At 44.3% G+C, this 23,857-nt stretch overlaps 1 protein-coding gene across 1 annotated transcript in view; it reads right to left on the bottom strand.

The window, feature by feature from the left end:
• LOC308328843 (cartilage acidic protein 1-like) overlaps window positions 1-23,857 on the bottom strand; it is a gene marked incomplete at its 3' end in the record, with an annotated part of 38,881 nt that overhangs the window by 1,207 nt on the left and 13,817 nt on the right. The window contains exons 6-14 of the mRNA XM_080782951.1: window positions 21,611-21,745; window positions 20,631-20,773; window positions 12,683-12,819; window positions 10,078-10,160; window positions 8,953-9,053; window positions 8,343-8,511; window positions 6,123-6,268; window positions 5,870-5,912; window positions 1,642-1,785 (exon numbers count right to left, since the gene is read on the bottom strand). Of these exons, the coding sequence (XP_080639077.1) occupies window positions 1,642-1,785; window positions 5,870-5,912; window positions 6,123-6,268; window positions 8,343-8,511; window positions 8,953-9,053; window positions 10,078-10,160; window positions 12,683-12,819; window positions 20,631-20,773; window positions 21,611-21,745 (1,101 nt within the window). The remainder of the gene's footprint in view (window positions 1-1,641; window positions 1,786-5,869; window positions 5,913-6,122; window positions 6,269-8,342; window positions 8,512-8,952; window positions 9,054-10,077; window positions 10,161-12,682; window positions 12,820-20,630; window positions 20,774-21,610; window positions 21,746-23,857) is intronic.

Genomic DNA, 23,857 nt, shown 5'->3' with positions numbered 1-23,857 from the left:
AAAAACTACTATAAACGTGACTCAGTAGTCAGTAGCATGTTAAGGGCAACTGTAGCATCATGGGGTTCCCCAGACCCCGATTTGAGAACAACAAGGCGTAGAGAAGCCGTCTGGAAAACAGAGGGTTGTCGGTAACACCCTCCGGTCTAGGTGTCAAAGTGTCCCTGAGCATTTATAGGGGATTCACACTGAGAAGGACTGAATTTGTTTCATTGGAACGGTTTCCGAATATGGTTGCCTGGTGCCCGAGATTCAACAGCGCACCTGGGTACACTTGCATAACACACTTTAATCCTCCAGGTGGCGGTGTACTTGATGGCTGGCGCATACGGACACTGACCATCAACTCTGCGACATTGTATCCAATAAATCCAGACACATTGCATTGCCTCTTTGCCATTACTTCACTGTCAGCCTGCCTGCTATTCACTGTGTCAGTTAGTTCTGTGCTCCAGTGTCGTGTTTGATATTAGTTTGCTATGGATTCTACTTTATTATTTTGTTTTACTTTGGAAACTATGCCAAGCAAAGCCCAAGAGCCACGTGTAGTCCGCAGAATAAGATCATCGCGTACTGCGGTGCTGCGTGTATACGCAGATTCAACAGGAGACGGCCGGCGTTGAGAAATGCGCTGGGGTTACGTGTCGTGCAGCGTCTGTGTGTTTTTGTTGTTGACGCTTGGCTCGTCGACTAGAGCAGTGGTTCCCAAAGTGGGGTCCGGGGACCCCCAGGGGTACCTGAGGGAGTTCCAGGGGGGACCCATCTATTTTGTTCATGTTCATAAAGTGCTAAAGTGTTTAAAGCAGTGGTTCCCAAACTTTTTCATGTCAAGGACCCCCAAATTGACACTACTTAGCCCGTGGACCCTCATTTGAAAAGATATGCCAGGGACCCCCATAAGAGAAGACGTACACATTTAGACGTCTACATTGACGTCTACATTTAGACGTCTACATTTAGACGTCTGTATACATTTAGACGTCTACATTTAGACGTCTACATTTAAACGTCTACATTTAGACGTATACATTTATTTGTTATCCGTGTTGCGAGGATGAGGGGGTACCTGGAAAAATATCTACCCCAAAAGGGGTACCTGGTACACATTTAGACGTCTACATTTAGACGTCTACATTTAGACGTCTGTATACATTTAGACGTCTACATTTAGACGTCTACATTTAGACGTATACATTTATTTGTTATCCGTGTTGCGAGGATGAGGGGGTACCTGGAAAAATATCTACCCCAAAAGGGGTACCTGGTCCAAAAAAGTTTGGGAACCCCTGGACTAGAGATTATGTCACGTTCTTTAAAAAAAAACAGTCCACTTCCTTCTTTAGGTAAGCATGCATTCACATTGGAACGATCCGTATCTGAATACACTTCAACGGTCCAGAGACCCGCCCCCCATGCTGTCCCGGGGACGGTTGGGCGATCCGCTCCCGGGAACGGTATGCATCATTCACAGAATTTCACACTACCACAACATCTGCCAACCGAGTGCGCACCCGGGACCATAGTGTGAATCGCCCCTTAACCCCACAACAGCTCACAGGGAAAGGTGACCTGCTTTCTGTCCCTACAACCAAGCAGCAAAAGCAATTTGACCCGTGTCTACCCTTTCTTTGGTCCACTCACCGACGCAAGCAGAGCCATCGTCGTTGGGCTCGAAGCCCTGGTTGCATCTCTTGTTTGCGCGACACTTGTGGCTGCCATAGGTGTTGGTGCACACAGGGCGGTCGGAGGGGCAAGCCGAGGGGAACTGGGTGCACTCATCTTTATCTGGGAGGGGGTGGGAGGTATAATGGTGGAGTGAGAATGTGAAACTCACGTAGAGGAGAAAGGACAGGTCGGGTAAACACGGAATGATACAGTATGTACATGCAGCATTAAAGGGGTACAGTACAGGCCTAATATGTTTTTGTAAAAAGAGAGTGTTTGTTCAGTAACATAGCTACTTGTTTAATATTTCAGGTGAGAGCTCTTTATGGGTTTCTTTTCTGACCTGCACGTTTTTATAGCTCTCATAAACTAAATAAAACTAAAAGATTTATATCAAAATTGAAGTGATGTACAATTGTACATAGACAAGGCATCAATAGAACAGGCCTGTGCAACAACATATCCACAGGACATGCACAAAAAATAACATACAGTATGAAACAAGATAGAAGATAGACTCAAACAACATTAAAAGTAGATGAGTCTTGAGGAGAGATTAAAAAAAAAAAAAACACACTTCTAATGGGAAGAGGTAGGCTGTTCATGTCAAGATACAAATTTGTATCTGAAAGAACTTAAGAACCCCACAAATCAGCTTAAATGTGTTCTAGTTCCTATTTTGGGTCATCACTTCCAATTCAACACGTTTATGCTGTTCCCTCATCACTGGATGAGTTTTATCACCTGATTGGATACAATTGGTATCCCAACCTGAAACCTTCTGTTTACTAAAGTCAAGAAACCCCTGTAGGAACAAAGACTTCCGGCGCTGCACAGTGGCGACGGGTGCCTGCAGCTCATCAGGATTGTTTGTTTATTTGTTTATTTGTTTTTTCTTATGTTCACTGGGCACTTTGCTCAGAGTAGACACCGGTCATAGAACCACTACTTGTATTTGGAACAACCAAATCTGGCTACAATGCATCTAGCCATTGTCGTGTATATTGCTGCTTATGCCATCTACCTGCTGCTGCCGAGGGCGCTGACATTAAACACCGCTGAACACAGCGCCACGGGGGGCCACCTGGTTCTCCGCTACGGCTATGAACAGCTATGTCAGCTGAGGGAATACAGCGATCGTGGCAACTTTCCACTTAATGTACCGGAGGAATGCATGAAGAGAGATCGCCGCCGATCACCAACACGGAAAAGGGGCCGAAGAGGAGGGGTACGGCGGAGAGTTCGCAGCCGCGGCTCAAGGCCACCACTGCCGACAATACTCCTCGCAAACGTGCGCTCTCTCCCGCAGCAATACGACCAGCTACAAACTGCGGTGAGATACCTCTCCGAGTACAGGGAAAGTTGCTTGCTTTGTTTCACTGAAACGTGGCTTAATGACACGATTGTTAGTGATTCCATCCGTATTCCAGGGTTCAGTGAACCTATTAGACTTGACCGAGACCTTGAGGTAACGCAGAAAGAAACGGGAGGAGGAGTGTGTATTTTTGTGAATGAACGGTGGTGCAGGGATTACACACTGAGAGACTCCTATTGTTCAGAAGACATCGAACTTCTTTCTGTCTCATTTAGACCGTTTTACCTGCCAAGAGAATTTGGTCAGATTTTCGTTACACTGGTCTATATTCATCCCCGTGCGAATATGAAGGCAGCCGCGGGGGTAATATATGAGACAATATCCAAACAGGAGAATATCTCTCCTGACTCGCCCAAGTTCATACTGGGGGACTTCAACGGATGTCCGCTTAAACAGACACTGCCCAATTTCTACCAATACGTGACATGCCCAACAAGACGTGAAAAGACTCTTGATTTATGCTTTGGAAATATAAAGGACGCGTACGGTAGCCACCGAAAAATGGAGCTCGGGAGCTCCGATCATAATGCGGTCCACCTGGTCCCACGTTACAAACAGAGACTCAAAACAAGCAAACCTGAAGTGAAAGACATTCTAAAGTGGAGTGAGGAGTCACTCGACTGTCTTAAGGGGTGTTTTGATTGCACTTTATGGGACATGTTTAACGACACATGTGCTGATCTTGATGAACTTAACTCTGTTGTAACGCAATACATACAGTTTTGTATAAATAGCGTTATACCATCCAAACGGATCAAAGTGTTTCCAAATGACAAACCATGGATGAATAAGGAAATGAAAGAAGCATTATATAGGAAAAAACGTGCTTTTGAACAAGGGGATCTAGTTCAAGTGAAATTAATTCAGAAAGAGATCAAACGGATAACTAGTGAATGTAAACATAACTACAAACTTAAAATTGAGAGGCAAATGAGGGATACCAATGTACGTCAAGCCTGGAAGGGGTTGTATACAATGGTAGGAATAAAGGAAAAGAAAGAGGTCATCAACACTAGTGATGATATGTCTTTTGCCAATGAGCTAAATATCTTTTATGGCAGATTTGATACTTCAGACTTTTCCACTGAACGCAATCTGTTAAGGGAACAATTCAGCAGTAGTGAGTCAATTACTATTACAGAGGAGGAGGTGCGTAGAACCCTCAATAGAATTAACCCACGCAAAGCACCGGGTCCCGATGGGATAAGGGGTTATGTGCTTAAGGAGTGTAGGGAGCAGCTCAGCCCTGTACTGAGACACATGTTCCAGGTATCGCTAGATACACACTATATACCAAAAGCGTGGAAGACCTCGCTTATAGTTCCAGTGCCGAAAATGTCTAATCCCAAAGTCCTTAACGACTATCGGCCAGTTGCCTTGACATCATTGTTAATAAAAAGCTTGGAGCGCATTATCTTAAATAACCTCCTTAATAATGTGCAACATGAAATGGACCCCTTGCAATTTGCATATAGAAAGGGGAGGGGCACTGATGATGCTCTTCTTCTTATGCTTAATAAAATCTACTACCATCTAGATAAACCTCAAAAGAAACGATATGCTCGAGTACTCTTTGTAGACTTCTCCTCTGCGTTTAACACAATGAGACCTCATATTTTGATGAGGAAACTATTTGATATGGGTGTTAACACCAATATCATCAGGTGGGTGGAGTCATTCCTGACTGAGCGGGTACAACAGGTCAAGGTGAATAAAGCAATATCTCTCCCCATTACGACCAACACGGGGGCTCCACAAGGGAGCGTGATTTCACCAGTACTGTTCACGCTGTACACAAGCGACTGTAGGAGTGAGTCAGATAACACCTGTATTGTTAAATTCGCAGACGACACAGCTATTGTTGGTCTGATCGAGGATGATGAGATAAGCTATAGAAGAACAGTGGACGAGTTTGCCGGTTGGTGCAGGAGTAACTCCCTCCAGCTTAATATCAAAAAAACTAAGGAGGTCATATTGGACCTTAGGACTGGTACCCATGCACACCAGGAAATAGTCATTGGTGGGGATGGGGTAGTGATGGTGGACGAATATAAGTACTTGGGTACAACGATTGATTCCAAGCTGACATGGAATTCCAACACTCATTCCATCTACAAGAAAGGTCAGCAGAGGCTGCATTTTATGCGCAGACTGAGACAGTATAACGTTGAAAAAAATATCATGGCACTCTTTCATCGATCCTTTGTGGAGAGTGCATTGACATTTTGTTTTGTTTCATGGTATGGCTCATTATCACTGGTTAATAAGAACAAACTCCATAAAATCATCAGCGTGTCCAGCAAAATAGCTGGGGTACCATTTGAGAGTATGACCTCAATGTATGAGACCCGGGTACTCAGGAAGGGGAAAGCCATTACTAGGGACAACACACACCCGTTACACAGCCAATACCATCTTTTACCATCAGGGCGACGGTATATGGTACCTTCCCTGCAGGCTAGGGCCTCAAGATCATTTGTTCCCATAAGTATAGGACTTATGAACAAGCAGGCCCCATCTCAGTTCCGTGTGATGTGATGCCTCTTGGAACTATGACTGGTGGCCTTCTGTTGGCACTGTTTCTTTATTGTCTATGTACTGTCTGTGATCTGTTTGTTTGTTTGCATGTTTTATGTATATCCTGATGACTGCTGTGCACAAAACAAATTTCCGAAAGGACAAATAAAGTATCTATCTATCTAGGTACTATTACTGAACAAACACTATAAAAAATTACTATCAGAATATAGAGATATTTATCACTTATTTTAACAAACAAATATCACATACACTCCCTTTAACAAGGTAAGTACATCTTTCTTAATTTACCAGTGCACCGTCCGTTTTCGTTCATGGCGAACCCATGGCCACACTGCAGGAGATTCAAACAAGAAAAGAACAAATCAAATACACATTCAAACGAAGAAATTCGGAACCACTTTTTACACAATGTTACAGCTAGAAAAACTGTTTCAGGCTGGGCTGTGATATGTGGGACAAACGTGAACATCCTTTACTGCAGAGATTCTCCCTATAATACAAATATAAAATGTTTGAGAAGCACTGCGGTGCTGCTGTGTACCTCGATCTCCACAGTGGGCGTGGCCTCCTCTTCGTCTCTTGGGTAGTGGATCTCCAGCACTGTGTTGATCTCCCAGGCCTCCAGAGGTCTGGCCACCGACCGGCCGTTTGGCCAGTACACCTCCACGTTGGTGGCCGTGTCCTTCCCTAAGCACACGCACGCACGCGCACACACACACACACACACACACACACACACACACACACACACACACACACACACACACACACACACACACACACACACACACACACACACACACACACACACACACACACACACACACACACACACACACACACACACACACACACACATTAAGCATTATGTTGTACTATTAGCTATTGATCTGCAAGCTCATAGCGCGCCACCGAGTGCCGCGACACGAGCTTGTAGATCTGCTATTTTGTGGCGCAAATCTTTGAATATATTTTTTCAGAGCGAACGTATTTAACTCAAAGCTTTGCTCCTGGGGGGGTCCATGGAACAACATACTGTATTTTCAGATGGGGGTTGGTGGCCAATTACATAATCTTTGGGAGTCCTTGACATGAAAATGCTTGAGAATGACTGACAGAAACATAGGTTTTTTTAGAAAACTGTCAGGATTTAGAAGACATTTTGTAGAATCAACCTCAGGTCAGTAAACGTATCAATACTGCAAATAGAACTACTCAGTCACACACACGCGCGAGCGCACACACACGCACACACACGCACACACACGCGTGGGCACGCACACACACAAACACAGAGTGGCTCTCTTCTCCCACCATTAACCATTTTAATCTGGCATAAAGAAAGTGCCTCTCCAGTGGGCCTCTCAGGACCTTAATTAAAGTGACATTTCTAATGTAAACAGATCTTGTGTTACCTTGCCAGAAAGCGCTCTACTCAGCAGGTGTGCCTCTGACGGGGCCAAACGACATTTCACCTGCTCAGCACCCATGTGACACCCTCTCAACTCGCGGCTCACATGTCCATAGCACAAGTTAAGGAGCTCTCTCGCAAGCTCAGGAGGTCCGCTCCCAGGACACACCGCGCAGGAGGTCCGCTCCCAGGACACACCACGGTCTTGAAAAACACTTTAGTTCCCTGGCGGCGGGACGCTATGAGTAATCAGGCGTTGCAGCGAGAGTGTCTCGGGTGCCGAGTCCTGTTTGGACCGTTCCTGATACAGAGCAGGCCCAGTATGCGCAGTGCCAGCAGTGAGCAGAGGCCGGGCCGCGGGGGGGCGGGTGGGTGGGCTGGATGGCGACCAGCTGACCGGCCCTGGGGGTCCGAGACAGGGAGCCCGTTCCTTCTAACAAGTCGGGCCGGCTGCCATCGGCAGCACCTGTCCCCCACCACCCCCCCGTCCCCCCCGTCCCCCCATCGCACTGGTCCAGCTGCCTCCGACAGCCAGCCCACTCTCCCCTGGGCCTCCAATCAGGCAGGAGGTATTAAAGCAATGCTTTCCACATGCAGCGTTCGCCATCCTCATTCAGGGCTGTTATTCTGTCTCTCTGTTAGTCTTGGTCGTATTGTTCACTCTCCCATTATGTACTGTACTGTACTGTACTGTACTGTACTGTACTGTACTGTACTGTACTGTACTGTACTGTACTGTACTGTACTGTACTGTACTGTACTGTACTGTACTGTACTGTACACCCCTGGTTCTCAACGTGGGGGTTCCAGGGGGTCCCTGGATAAATTACTGATAATTATAGATACCAAGTGGACCCTTACAGGATCTGTAACTCGGAGAGTGTGCGAGTGGACCGCTGTGGGTCCCTTGCAGGTCCATTTGGTCCCTTGCTGGTCCATTTGGTTCCTCTCAAAGTTTAATTAACACTGAGGATTTTACAATGTACATTGAGGAGACCAGGGATGAGAAAACATATTAAAGGTTTCATGACAATAATTTTTTGGCTGCCGACCCCCCATCTGAAAATATGTTGTTCCAGGGAACCCCCACGAAGCAAAGATTTGAGTTAAAAACGTTCTGAAAGAATATATAGTCAAATATTTGCCCCACGTTTTCATGATTTTTCAAATAAATAGCAGATCTACAAGCTCATAGCAGATCTACAAGCTCATAGCAGATCTACAAGCTCATAGCAGATCTACAAGCTACGAGCTTGTATAGATAGCAAAAATATAACGCAATGTTTAAAACACCAAAAGGGGTTTAAAGTAGGGATGGCAGATTGAAAGTGGTCATTAAGGGTAGCATACCAAGGCCAAAGTGGGCGACGGGTTCCATCTCACACAGGTACCCTGAGCCCCCGTCGATGATGCGCATATGTGGGCCACTTCTCTTGGTGTACACCACCACCTTGGCCCCTCGAGCAAATGCACCGAACTGTGTCCGCGGTATCACCCGGAGCCATGAGTTACCGGCACCCTGCAGAGAGAGGACACAAGTTTACAGACACTTTACCAGTTTCCATGAATTTTACCATTCCAGTGTACTGGCACTTTATAACATATAACATTATACACTGAGATACACAGTGTGGTTACTGTAAACAGGATGTAGCTGTAAATAGAGAAGTTTGTTTGTTATTTTTGGAAATAACATTTATTCTGATTAGACCAACACGCGCGCGCGCACGCACGCGCGCGCGCACGCACGCACGCACGCACGCACGCACGCACGCACGCACGCACGCACACACACACACACACACACACACACACACACACACACACACACACACACACACACACACACACACACACACACACACACACACACACACACACACACACACACACACACACACACACACACACACACACACACACACACACACACACACACACACACACACACAGTACATACCAGGTTAACCTTGTAGACAGAGAGAGGCTGTGCTGCACTTTCACCATGAGACACAATTAAATCCAGGCGACCGTCTCCATCAAAATCTGTCACTACAGCGCCTAAAGATCACAACAACAACAACAAAAAATAATCACTGACCTCATTAGAAAAAACTAACAAAATGTCATACACAAAATCTATTCTGATGTACAGGCGGGTAATGCAACAAAATGGAGTGGAACAATTCTTATGTACATTGGGTTTTAAAACAGGCCTGAAAACCTTACTGTTTCGGAAGGTTTTTTCGTGTTGAACTGTTTTTTGATAACCCTGTTTTTAACCTTCTATGATTGATTGTATGTTTTTAACCATGTGAATGAAAAGTGCAATACAAATAAAATGCATTATTATTATTATTATTATTATGTGGACCTCTGCTGCCATCTGATGGTAGTATGTGGGAATAGCAGGTTTAATCAGACCTACTCAGAAAGAATCAGCCAGCTTGTATTAAATATGAAGTAGCACGTGAATAATAATTGTAGTTTTACAATGGTGTAAAGTAACTACTTTTTGTACTTAAGTACAACTAGAGCGGTGCCATTGGGCACTGGCCTACTTGGAACGATGCAAGTTGGCTCTGATGAAGACCGTATAGGTCGAAACGTTAAGACGTTTTTTTGTATACTAAATAAAAGGCTTAAAATGTCCGTGCTGCTCCAGTGTCCTCTCCTCCTTCTGATGCAAGTTGGACATTTGAAGTCGGTGGGGCTAACGGTTGCGCGCATTACAGTTACAGCATACACAGACAGTGACATGGTGCAGTTATAGATACAGTAGATGTTGAGTACTTTATCACTACATCTCAGAGGCAAGTATTGCACTTTTACTCCACTACAATTATTTGAAAACTTGACATACTGCTTAATGAGTACTTTCTACTTTGGTAATTTAAGTACATTGTTATACGAATACTTTTGTACTTTTACTCAAGTGAATTTTTAATCCCGGACTTTTACTAGAAACAGTATTTCATCTACATTGCAGAATTGATACTTTTTTCCTCCACAATCATAACCACGCACTCTCCTCCTGTCTCATCCTTCACGTCTGTCAGAGAGCTCTCTCGTTGGTCACACTCACCCGTTCCTCTGCCCTCCGGCTCGGCTGCGTCTCCGATATTCAGCTCTTCTATCTGGGGGTCGCTGTGCTCTCTCCTCGACACCCTGCCAAGACAATAGATCATCACCAAATGATCCTCAATGAAAACGTCAGGTCTCCTTTGATGTCAAACAATATGGGGTCTAATAACGACGCATGCAGCTTCTACGAGATCTGGGATGTCATATAAGCCAGTCGATGACCTCAGTATTGACATTACGTTTCAAAAACCTTAAATATTTCAAAAATTATAAAACGTGGCATTGTAATAAGCTTGGCCCCGGACAGACAGACAGACAGACACACAAACACGTGCACGCACGCACACACGCACACACACGCGCACACACACACACACACACACACACACAGATTTGAGGGACCGGACCCTCTAGCTCAGTGCTACTCGACCTGCAGCCAATGCTTAATGTATCTGCGGTTATACCAATAAAAACATAATTTGTTATTTTCATTGTTTTGATATTTGGTATTGTATTGTTTGTTCCAAGAGAAAGTGATATGGCCTGATGATGTCAGCCGAGTATTAACCACACACGTATCTATTCACCCGTGGTAATCTGTTCAATATGTTCTCTTCACAGTTTGTGAATGAATCCATCCTTTTCACAATGTTTTTTGTTCATTGAGGTTTGGCCTCAGAGATGGAAATGTGTTTTTTTTACTCAGTTTTTCCTTAATTTTTAGACTAGTCGTGTAGTCTGTTACAAAATAAATGTGTAAAGGTTTCAAAAATAATACCGACATTTCTCGCTTGCGGCCCATGGACTTTTGAAATGTTGCTGAGTGGCCCCTGAGCCATCTTAAGTTGAGTATCCCTCTAGCTGATCCAGCCCCAGACAGTGTCACACTGTAATACTAGACGCATCATTCCAGCTGTGCAATTTATTGTTTTTGTTTTGGAGCTTACAATAGCTGTACATTCTTTCTTTAATCACTTGAAACAATATATTTGGATGAACGGGGTCACCCAGGTATCTATACTTGGTCCGCTCCATTTTTCACCCCCTCAACACCAAACCTCTTTTGCCTACATTATGGGACCTAGGGTGAGTAGGGTCCATGTGTGTTAGCTTAGAAGACCATCCCTTCACAGAGAGTGTGGTAGGCTATGTAATGTGCTGATCTTTGCTGTTAAATCCCAAACTCTGCAGAACATTGATCGGCTGTATTGAATTAATTAACAAGGTGTTCCTCGTGCCAACTATTAGAGAGATAATTTAGCTGATTCATGTTCTAGTTGTATGACCTGGGCTCTGGATCAGTGGCCGCCATCCCCGCCAGCATCCTGTCCAAATAAGACATTGGGAATGTCTTCCCAATGAACTGACGTTTGGGAATAGTCCCATCCAGTTAGGCTTCAGGGCTCAGTCTGACCCTTGACCCGCAACCTGAATTCATTCACAGGCTCATTGTAAAAAATACATCATAACATCCTGTGCACAGAGTTTCCCATCCTGTTTTAATGAAAGCAGGCTGGGGTTATTTGTTAGTATTGAGAAAATAGCTCATTGCTAATAAATGAGCTGAAAGGTTTGGGGATCATATTCAGAGAACTGCATTCATTACCATCATGAGGGGAAGCCAAACGGCGAGCCCGAAAGAGACCCAAAACTGTCCTAATGCAAGATTCGCTCAAGCGTGGAGCGGTAGGCAGGGTGCCAGACTAGATAAGTATCCTTGCATGGGAATTTAAAAATTCTTGTTCTCTTTTTCCTGCCATTTTAGAATACAAAATGAAGCCACATAACCGCTCCATTACATTCATCATCAAAGTACCATTAAAATTGCTATTACAGTACAGTTCTCTTTGTGCGTGCGTCCGTGCGTGCAGACGCGTGGGGGTGTGTCTCTCTCTCTCTCTCTCTCTCTCTCTCTCATCCTTCTTTGTCCTTCTAACCTTTATTTATCCAGACTAGGTTCGCTGAGCAAGAATACTCTTTTTTTTTTCAAGCAGCGCCCTGCTTCGCAGCGGCACAGATGCACACATTCACTCTTGGGAGCTGTCCGGTACAACCACAGCTTTAAAACTGCTTGCCAAGGAGCTCTGAGCTGAGGAAGTATAGTATACTATACCTCAACTCAGTATAGTATACTTGTCACATGGTCAGACCCCCACCACATCATCTGACTTACATCATCCATTCCAGTGACGGGAGGGTCTAGAGATCAGTGGTTCTCAAACTTTTTCATGTCAAGGACCCTCAAATTTATATTTAATTGGCCACAGACCCCCAGCTACGGACCCCCAGAAAAGAAGATTTATTTTAAAGAATTACCAAACTTACCCCAAATTTTCCAAACATTAGATAAGTTTAGAAGAAATTCAAAGGTAGTGTGTGTGTGTGTGTGTGTGTGTGTGTGTGTGTGTGTGTGTGTGTGTGTGTGTGTGCGTGCGTGGTTGAATGTGTAGGCGAGTTCATGGGTGAATGGGTGCGTGAGTGCGGGGCGAGTACGGGGGTGAGTGTGCACTGAGGGGGCGAACGTATGTACGAATGTGTGTGTGTGAGCGAATGCATGCATGGGTGTTGGCTGTGTGCGGGCGTCCTGCGTCTGTGTTCCTCCTCACCTAAAAAGGCGGTTGGCTGAGGAGCCCCTGTAGGCGATGTTGTTGAAGAAGACCTCTAGCTCGTTGTCGTTGTCAAAGTCTGCCGCGATGACGGTGCGCACTGGAGACGGCATGGAGAACTTCTGCGACGCTATGTCCTGTGAAGACAGCCACACTGCATGACGTTAGTGAAACATGTTCAAACAGACAACCACACTGCATGACGTTAGTGAAACATGTTCAAACAGACAACCACACTGCATGACGTTAGTGAAACATGTTCAAACAGACAACCACACTGCATGACGTCAGTGAAACATGTTCAAACAGACAACCACACTGCATGACGTCAGTGAAACATGTTCAAACAGACAACCACACTGCATGACGTTAGTGAAACATGTTCAAACAGACAACCACACTGCATGACGTTAGTGAAACATGTTCAAACAGACAACGACACTGCATGACGTCAGTGAAACATGTTCAAACAGACAACCACACTGCATGACGTTAGTGAAACATGTTCAAACAGACAACCACACTGCATGACGTTAGTGAAACATGTTCAAACAGACAACCAAACTGCATGACGTTAGTGAAACATGTTCAAACGCATACCACACACACAAACACACACACACACACACAAACACACACACAAACACACACACACACACACAAACACACACACACAAACACACACACACACAAACACAAACACACACACACACACACACACACACACACACACAAACACACACAGACCAGTAGTTTTTTTCAACCCTTTTCATTTCAAGCCCTATTATTTATTGGGCATTTGAGCCACGGACCATCATTTGACGAGATTTAGCCTCTCAGACCCAAGACTTTATTGTTGTCGTTGGATAAGATCTTGTCCACAATTCCATATATAAAGGTAAGGTCCATTTGGTTACCAACTCTCCATCATCTAGCTGGGGACCACCACCTGGTACCCTCTCAAGGACCACTGGTTGAAAGCCACTGACACAGACCATCAGTACACCCAGAATTCAATGCCACATTAAGAAACAGTAGCATTTTGAAACCCCAGACTTGGGCGTCACCATTCACAGACCTAATGGAGTTGGACAAATGTCATTCTGATGTCATAATGCACTGTAGGTGTGTAGCGCGTACGCACAAAACGATGACTACCGGTACTCTTTCTATTGCCATTTTGAATGCACACTGTTTCTGATTAGCCATTTCAACAACACGCATACTTTGGAATTGCATAAGCATCTTCCTATACCATTCCAAGCACTGTTGCATTATTGTTGACCGCGCCACTTTTATTTTATGTTGCTTCATCGTTTCTGAACTGCTGTATTGTTTGTTGCAAAGTGATTTGCAAGGCTGTTAATATGTTTTACAGGCCGCTGCACCTATGGTGCACACATAATTATGCATAATATGTACTGTATGTACAGTATACAGTAGACGGTCAGTATACAGTAGGCTGGCATGCAGAAAGGTGGTACACATGAGACTTTATCACAGTGGTTCTCAAGGTAGGGTCCAGGGAACCAAACGGATCCTTGAGGGATCCCTGGGGGTCCCAAACTAAAATATATAGCATCAAAATCAGTTCAACCAATTTAACCCTATTTGAAAATGGCCAATGGGACGTACAAGCTCTTCGATTTTCAAAATAAGCAAGAGTTTACACACAAATCTTGTATAGGGGAGCCAAAAAAATATTTCAAATGGGGGTCCGCAGCCAAATATACATGACAACGTTTGAGAACCACTGATTTAACGCGTGGCCACGTAAATAGCTGAAATAACCGATTTTGGAGCGTGGAACTAGCGACGCATTGCGTCAAAAGGCAAAATGATCAGTTATTGTAGAGTGATGTAAATTAGGCTCCAGCATCACATCCGTGGTCATTCCATCCTTGGCAGCAGAACAAAGACTACTAGCATCCATCTCCTGACCGCTGTAGTCGCCAGCTAGCTGCTGCCACCATCGTGCCCATGCAGAGAGCATCTCTGCAGAGTCGGGGGAGTTTTGCGCGGCAAAGTAACGGATATCTCCTCGCTTCAGCGAGGCGGTGATAAGTCGGGGAAGAGTTATAGACGCGGGCCCTTCACTCCCTCCACTATTTACTCCCTGTTTTAATTATAAGGCTCATAAAGCCGAGGGGAGGGAGGGAGGGCGGCCTGGACTGACCTTCCACTACTCAGGGTTAAGGAGAGGGGGGGCTGGCCAACTGCCCGCTGGACAACTGCATGATGGGAGGGATGAGGTCTTGATTAAAGGTGAATGAATGGTTTTGTGTAAAGTATTTGGTTACAAGTACAAGTACAGTAGTTACCATGCTTAGTCATACTTTTGGAGTGATAATAATAATAATATATAATATAATAATTTTTAGGGGCCTTGCAGTTCTGTTGGACAGGAGGACAGTGAAGAATGTATGACAGGATCAATCAATTTCCAGAAGGTGTAAGGAGCAGTACAGACTAGCGGGGCTTTTAGAGAGGCTAGAACCTGAAGTGTTAACCGCTTTGCCGACCTAATTCATTATTCATTAATTCATTAATTCATTATTCTATGGCGCATTGCCAAGGTTTTATCGCATGCCACCCTTGTCTTGAAGAGCCAAATATCCGTAACCGGATGTTACAATGACAAAATGCTGTGTGTGTTTGTATGGTTGTTGTTCTCTCGGTCGGTGGTGGAAAGACCCGACCGCGAGTATCGCAGCGCCTGCTGTAGGCCGTTGAAAAACCTTGTTTTCACCAGAAACGCAGATTTCTGAGATACAAGCCTTTGAAAGCAGCACATAGAGTGTAAGTGGATGCGCGCACATCTTCAAAATGACCACTGTCCCACTTTGACTGTTATGCTAACGAGCGGCAGCTCGTTAATTCGATCGAATCAAAACATGGATTAAAGAATATAAACCCTGGAAAACGTAGGCTACGGTTCTGGCAGGCTAGACGATCAATTTCATCCTACGGTTACTACGGTTCTGGCGGGCTGCGTTTAATAGAGCAGTGGTTCCCAGGGGTACTTGAGGGAGTTCCAGGGGGGACCCAGCTAAATGATCATTTGGAACCAAATGAACCCTTATGGGTCTGTAACCCATAATGGCTCCATTTGGTTCCATTTGTACTCTCTCAGAGTTAAATTAACATTTATTTTACAATATAAAGTGGGGTCCCAGAGATAGAAATGCCATTAAATGTGGGTCCGTAGACTAATGCATGTCAAACTGGGGGTCCTTGAAATAAAAAGGTTTGAGAATCACTGCTGAAGTCGTAACAATCTTCTCTTATGGGGGTCCCTGGTATATCGTTTCAAATGGGGGTCCGCGGGCTAATTAGTGTCAATTTGCTTGACATGAAAAAGAGAACACGTCCCCAGCGCCCACTGCTTTCCCAGCGGGAATCGAACCCAGGACCTTCTAGCTATGAGGCGACAGCGCTATACCAACCGCGCCACTATGCCCCCAAAAACATGTTTTAAATGAGTCCAGTGATTTTACTCATAATGGGTGAAAATAGTAGGCTACTAATCTATCAAAAGAAAAGAAAATAGTGAAAAACTTCATCAGTGGGGTGAGGGATGCTGCAGGCGCATTTTCCAGCTGATTTACCCCTATTTCAGTGAAAGTGTATGGCACCTTTACTTTAGTCGCAGCCCCTAATGCCTGTGCGTTGAGCCGGCTCTATATTTACCACGTAGCTGGAATGGTTACTGTCGTGGACAACATATCTTGAGTAAAATATGTTGGGAGCTGGGAGATGTATTAGAATGTGTGGGTGAATCATGTGAATCGGAGGAGGTACAGCACACTCTTCCAGGCCCTTAGCCGAGCGAGAGAGATGAAGCAGGGCCCCCCCACCCCCCGAGTTAAACCCTCAATCCTTTGTAAACTTGACTTTGGGCTCGGTACTTTGTCTGCCCAATACACCAAACCTCTTCGCTTGTAGATCTGCTATTTTCGGCTAATGTCCCCAGAATAGCGATGCGAGGGTTCAAGTGGATAATGTAAAAGTAAAAAAAAGTCCCTATATCACACAAAGACTTGGCTGCCCCCCTGCAGAATCTCCCCGGACCCCAGACCCCCTGTTGAAGACCCTTGCTCTACACCATACCAAAACAGCACACATGGGCGCAATTGGCAGTGTCTGAATTTACGAGAATATAGTAAAACAACAAGTTGATTTGAGCAATAATGCAATAGCCAGCTATCAATCAAAGTCGGGGGTGATAATTGCAAATAAGCTCAATGTAAAACGACTTGGGACACCTACTGTACCATTAGCATTAATCATTTGTCCCTTGATTGATGCTAATGCTACAACACCAATATCTGAATGGAAATTTACTGTGTAGTAAATTGTGTTTTGTGTGCGCACAGGGGAAACCACAGGGGAAAAACCTGTGCGATGGATTTTAATTAAAACACAAACAGGCCTAATCGGCACTTTCCGCTGTCCGGGCAAGCTGCTGCTTCAGCCCTATTTAATTAGCAGTTTACTGGAGTGATACAATGACTTCATTACGGATGCCAAAGGTCAATGCGCGGCTTGTGGGAGTGTCTGTTTGTGTGTGGATGATGTTTTAAATGTGGTGTGTGTGTGGGGGGGAGGGGGGGGGGGGGTGCAGTGATTTACCCAGCTTGGCGTAAAGAACATCTGATAGCTAATTGAATTTGTCTTCCCTGTACCTCCGCTCGCATGGCACGTTTGTGTGTGTGAGTGTGTGTGACACAGTAGAGAGAGAGAGAGAGAGTGAGAGGGAGAGGGAGAGAAAGAGAGGGAGAGAGAGAGAGAGATAGAGAGAGAGAGAAATGGGCAAAATGGGACAAAAATCCAGTTGAGATCCTGCATGCAGAGTTCTGCAAGACTATTATCAGGGTACAAAGAAAATGCCCAAACTCTGCATGCAGGGCTGAATTAGGCCAATATCCTTTACTTCTAAATATACAGAAAAGATCTATTAAATTCTGGAGCCATATTAAAAAGAGTGACCCTGCCTGTTACCATTATAAAGCCCTTGCCTGCCAAGAGTTGGACATCCAAAAGAGCCCCCTCAGTCAGATAGTTTTGAAACTAGCTGACCTCTCACCTTCTGACATCACAAACCCCAGACAGCCTCAGTGCAGCTACACTATCACTCAGAAGATTAGACCCAACCAAATTATAACTAAAGAAAAAGATAAATACATCACATATTGGAACGAACTCACACAATCACAACACAAACTAGAAACATATTTGGCTCTAAACAGACAGTATACTGTGGCAGACTACCTAACCACAGTAACTGACAAAAACTTGAGAAAGACTTTGACAATGTACAGACTGAGTGATCATAGTCTGGCAATAGAGAAGGGCAGACACAGACAGACCTGGCTGCCCAGAGAGGAGAGGCTGTGCTGTCACTGTGATGACGGAGCTATAGAGACAGAGTTACACTTTTTAACACAATGTAAAAACTACACAAATATTAGAGAGGAGTTCTTCCCAAAATTTGAAACAAATTTCCCAGAATTCAGAAGTATGACAGAAAGGGAAAGATTACCAGTCCTTCTGGGGGAACAGAAAGAATGTGCAGTTTTGGCTGCAAAATATGTAAATTCCTGTCACAAGAAAAGGGACAACCAGTAGGACACACATACAGTATGCCATGTTTTATTTTCTGCACCACCTGCTTTATTTTATATTATTTTAATTTATTTTTTCATGTCATTGATATTATGTTGTTATGTTGTTGTTTGTAATATCTGTGATTGTGCTTTGGCAACACTTGTAAAACGTCATGCCAATAAAGCCTGTTGAATTGAATTGAATTGAATTGAATTGAGAGAGAGAGAGAGAGAGAGAGAGAGAGGGGGGGAGAGAGAGAGAGAGAGAGAGCATGTCACACTGATGGAATTGTCTGGGGCAAACATCACACATTAACCCCTTATGTGACCCCCATAAAGCAGTCTGCCGCGACGTTTATCTCCTTGATAAAGGACGCGGTCACAAGGCGCTGACAGATAGATCACGGAGTTTAAAAACCTCCCCAGATTTACACCCATGTGGAGTTTTAACGCCTAGGATCCATGCTTCGTCGTACAGATCGTGCATTACATTCACCCATTCACACACCGATGGCGGAGGAAACCATGCAAGGCACCAACCAGCACATCGGGAGCAATTGGGGATTTCAGCATCTTTCTCAAGGACACTTCGACACTAACTCTGGGGGAGCCCGGAATCGAACTGGGAACCTCGCAGCTACCATCCGCCTGCTCTACCAGCCACTATAGGCTACCGCTGAGCCACCCACATCCACCCATTGTTTCACATGAACGCTTACACACATGGCACATTATGTGCATGTACACACACACACACACACACACACACACAATCTGCTATCTGACATCAGAAAAGTGAAAGAGGGAGGAAAAAAGGAAAAAGGAACAATCATTGGTGAAGTAAATCAAAGCCTGTCCTCCTTTTAAGACTCAGTCAGAGCCCTGAGTGAGAGCTATTGATCGCTGCTAATTCACTAGCCATCTCTTAGCATTGATAATCCTGTGATTCACAATGCTAATAGGTGGGCTTTGCTGTCCGGCGTGCTGCTTCCACTGAAAGGCATTGATTCTGGCCAGAAGAGAGTACAGAATGCTCACTTTCATTCTCTCTCTCTCTCTCTCTCTCTCTCTCTTTCTCTCTCTCTCTCTCTCTCTCTCTCTCTCTCTCTATCTCTCCTTTTGCATTCCTGGCCTGTATTTGATCATTTCCTAGGGGGGGTGTTGGGGGTGGGGGGAGGGGGCTAATTAGAGACAAAGGCTGTAGATTATCAACAATCAATGCCTCGCTCAATAAAGAGGCAGACTGACCATCGGTTAATTACAGCACGCTGCAGATCTGATTCTGTTAGGTTGTTATTACGGTTTGTCACACTTGCTCAAATAATAAACCCCCATATATCTTTTGGCAAAACCTTAGACACACTGTCACTTATTAAACACTTTTGTGTGATGATAGTAAATGGACACCACACTTTTGTTAACCACTTTCAATCTGGCGTCACTATTTTGTCCGTATATGTCATGTTGTTTCTGGAAGTAGATTGGCTATTTTCGCTATTCGTGTATACAGCATAGAAGTAGGCCTACATACATTGTAGGGTTTAAAGGAGTTGAATTCATGGAGTCTCATCAAATTATTGTTTTCATCATTGGTTCGCAATGTGTTCACTGTAAGTTGAGATTGCTATACGTTTTTGTACTGCAAAAAGCATGTTATAATAAATGTCTTATTTTCTGTATCTACATGCCCTGGCTGTGTTTACATAGTGTATAATGTTTAATGAATGCTCTGTACTGTTTATATTAGCTGGCTTTGTGTTATTAGCAGTTTGATTTCAGGCACAGATAAAAAGCTTTTGACGCAGGTTTTGTGAATATAGTTAGGCGGTTTGGTATTTTTGTGTAACTGTAGTATGGACAGTACATGGAGTAGTGGAAAGTAACTAAGTACATTTACTCAAGTACCGTACATTCAATTTTGAGGCATTTGTACTTTTGCTTGAGTATTTCCACTTTCCAGTACTCCACTATATCTCAGAGGCAAATATTGTACTCCACTCCATTTATTTGAAAATGTTAGTTACTATAGTTATACTTTGTAGATTTAGATTATTATGCCAAAACGTACAGTAACCACTTCAGCCTTATATACAGCCTTATATTGGTATTGGTACTTTAAGTACATTTTGAAGCCAATACGTTTCTATATTGCAGTATTAATACTTTGATTAAGTAAAAAAATATATATACATTTTCCACCATTGAGTATGGAAGACCATTGGCACGTGGTCTCGTGGAGCGTGTGGTACGTAGAACATTTCTGCCTAATGCACAGAAAATAGCCAATCTTGTCGACAGGCTAATTTCAGTGCACAGCGACGTACCTTGAACTTAGCCCGTACCTTGAACCTCTGCTTGCGGTTGCTCTGCTGTATGTACAGGCGGTGTGGCCCATTCCAGTTGCCGTACACAATGTCCGTCTTTCCATCGCGGTTGAAGTCAGCCAGAGCCACACCACGGCCATGTTGCATGGGGTCCTCCACACCTATGTGTATTACACAGTCATGTCAGAGAGCCAAGCACATTTATATACAGATAATATATACAGTATATATATATATATATACAGTATACTGTTATAATGTAATTATAATGCATTGTTCAATACAGTTCACAGAACAAGGTTCACACCTTACATCTATAGATTCACCTGTTCACTTATAAATTCACAATTCATCGCTGTATGTCTGTTCTTCACATAATCTTGAGAACCGTTCATTCGATGAACTTCACACTATAGCCGAGTGTAGAAGGAAGGAGCACATTCTCGACCATGCTGATCAAACAGCAATACAGCGAGCCAAGCAATATGCCTGCAGCGCCCAATAGGTGTTCTGAACGGACACGCGCTCCTAGCGGCCACACCTTGCATGAATAGTTTCTGTGAATCAGTCGTTCTCAAAGCGTGGTCCGAGGACCCCCATGAGGGTCCTTGGGGGGTTCCAGGCCCGGGCCCCAAGCTAAATGAATGTGTTAAGTTAATATACTGTATTTTAAACTTTGGCTATTTGAAGAGAAATGATTTATAAGCTCACAATACGTCTGAGCTTGTCGATCTGCTATTTTGGAAAAATCGAGAAAAATCTTGAAGAATTATGAAACGTTTTAAATTACATTAAAAAGAATACAACACACATTTTTATTTATGGGGTCCATGCTGCCATACAATAGTTTGTGATTCGGTCCCTGGCCAAATACATAATCCATTCGCGTGTCCTTGATATGAAAATGTTTGAGACACTGCTGTACTGTAAATAATATGCAATATGAGTAATGCTGTCACTTTAAACTGTGTGTAGTACTGTACTGCATATCTGCATACCAGCTTGTTGGGCCACGTCCGTAAAGGTTCCGTCTCCGTTGCTCTTAAACAAAAAGTTGGGTCCGTACTCGTTGTCACAGAAGATGTCAGAGTGTGTCTGACTCACGATGGGTCCCACCACCACCCCTCGCCCTCCTGCACACACAGAGAGAGAGACAGAGAGAGAGAGAGAGTGTTACGTTTTAAAATAAAAGGCGTAAAAAGGTCCCTGTGGTCCATTAATTTAACTCTGGAAGTATAAAAATTGACCTATAAGGGTCAATTTGTACAGAATGGAACGGGCACTCCAGATTTTGCTGTGACATGATTAAAATGGGACGATGAGCAAGAAGATGATGAGGCACAACTATGGAGAGACAGCCGGTACGGAGGACAGGTTAGTAAGGAGAGAGAGAGAGATCAGAATCCATAACAGAACCGATCACAGAGACATCATTACTGGCTTTCCAGGCCATTTCCTCTGAGCGGGGCTGGCCTTTCTGCTGACACAGACTGGACTACACTCGCACGGATGCATGCACGCACACACACACGTATGCACACACCCACTCATGCACGTTGCACGCACACTGCTCGACTCCCCCGTACAAACACTGACACACGCACAGGCTCTCTGGTGTCAAGCAAGGTCTTAACCACATCAACCACAGCGTCCCTCCCAATTCTGGGGGCGATCATTCGTTAAAAATAGCTCTACACACTAGCTAGTATATAGATCTGCCATTTTTCACTAAGATCTGGTGTAGTGGAGGAAAAAAGGAGGAGATCTAGTATAGACCCCAGGGGGTCAGAATAAAGAGTTTAGGTGGTTATAAGCCTTCTTTCCATTGTGTGCAGATCGGCCATTTTCGACAAAGACATTTGGTGTTGAGGGAAAAAAGGAGGGGGTAAATTAAGTATATAGGCTATAAATGGCTAAAGTCTTCTCCTTTCCTTGCGTGCCTGCTCAATAAGATTCTCTGTTAAACTCCTACAGAGTTCCTTGCAGTAGCAGTGCCAGCGCATCGCACCGGACACTAGTAACGTCTAATGATGGAGTTGCGCAGGTTATGATTGGATCTCCGGTATGCAGAGTCAGCACTGTGTCGGGGGGGCTGTTCCCTTGATTTACAGCTGGGATCTGTCAGGCCCATGCAAACACTGCCAGCCTCATCCCCCATAAAACTACCCACGTCTCTCCCGAGACATGTAACCATCAGATACACAACTTCACCATGTGTCCCTCTGCGCTGATTAATGGGCGGATGATGACAAATACATTTACAGCATATCACTCATACTGTAAGTCATTCATTCCGCACTGGCTGACTCTTGCCCCCTGGTGGCTGAGATGGAATCCTACATACTTGTATAGTTGTATGTGGAACGTGAGGAGGGAACATTCATGGTCGATTTTGATTTCACTTCTTTATTTAAGCATATACTCTGACCAACAAAACAATAGCCACACAGATTACATTATATATCAGTGCATATGTAACGCCCCACCCACACCCACCCACACTCAATAAATCATTGTGTGTCATGTATTTCCCAGTCTGAGTTTACTCCTGCAACAGAGAGACTAAGCAGTTTGTACATCTGCCTCTGGTTTGTATGTAATGCATAGTTACAGAGATTCAAGTACCCCCATAACTCCTAACTTGTTACAGACCTGTAAGGGTCCATTTGGAACCCACTCAAGGAACCCTGAGGGTCCCTCCCTGGACCTCACTTTGAGAACCACTGACAGAGAAAAACCAAAGAAAGGCACTTGTGCATAATTGTTTTCAAAACAATGCTGACTAAGATGGCTCATATTGCTCATCTGATCACATTTGGCGGGTATAGACGAATCCATGGAGGGGTGCCCTGGGTGCAGCCATTACCGAGGTGTACCATTAAGCGCAGCTTTACACCTCAGCACTGATTAGCTACACCTGGCCCACAGGGCACTCATTTTACGCTCTCAAGAGTTAAATTATTGTTAAACATCTGCATTACTTAATTTACAAGTATACACAATTAGACAATGTAGAAGAATTGTTATGTTATGTTTGCCAAAAGCATGGAATTGTGGACAAAATCTTATCCACCGACAACAAAACATTCTTTCGTTTTGGATCTGAGAGGCTAAATCTCATCAAATGAATGCCACAGACGAAAAACAGTCTAAGTCCACACTATTTATCCATAATGTATAAATTATAGATAAGGGGTCAGGACAACTAGGCCTTTTCGTGGAGGGGTCAGAATGAAATTTGGACT

This window comes from Protomyctophum bolini, assembly GCF_963924005.1.
Source record: "Protomyctophum bolini genome assembly, chromosome: 14".
In the NCBI taxonomy this organism is placed as follows: Eukaryota; Metazoa; Chordata; class Actinopteri; order Myctophiformes; family Myctophidae; genus Protomyctophum; species Protomyctophum bolini.
This window is presented reverse-complemented; position numbering and strand designations above follow the sequence as displayed.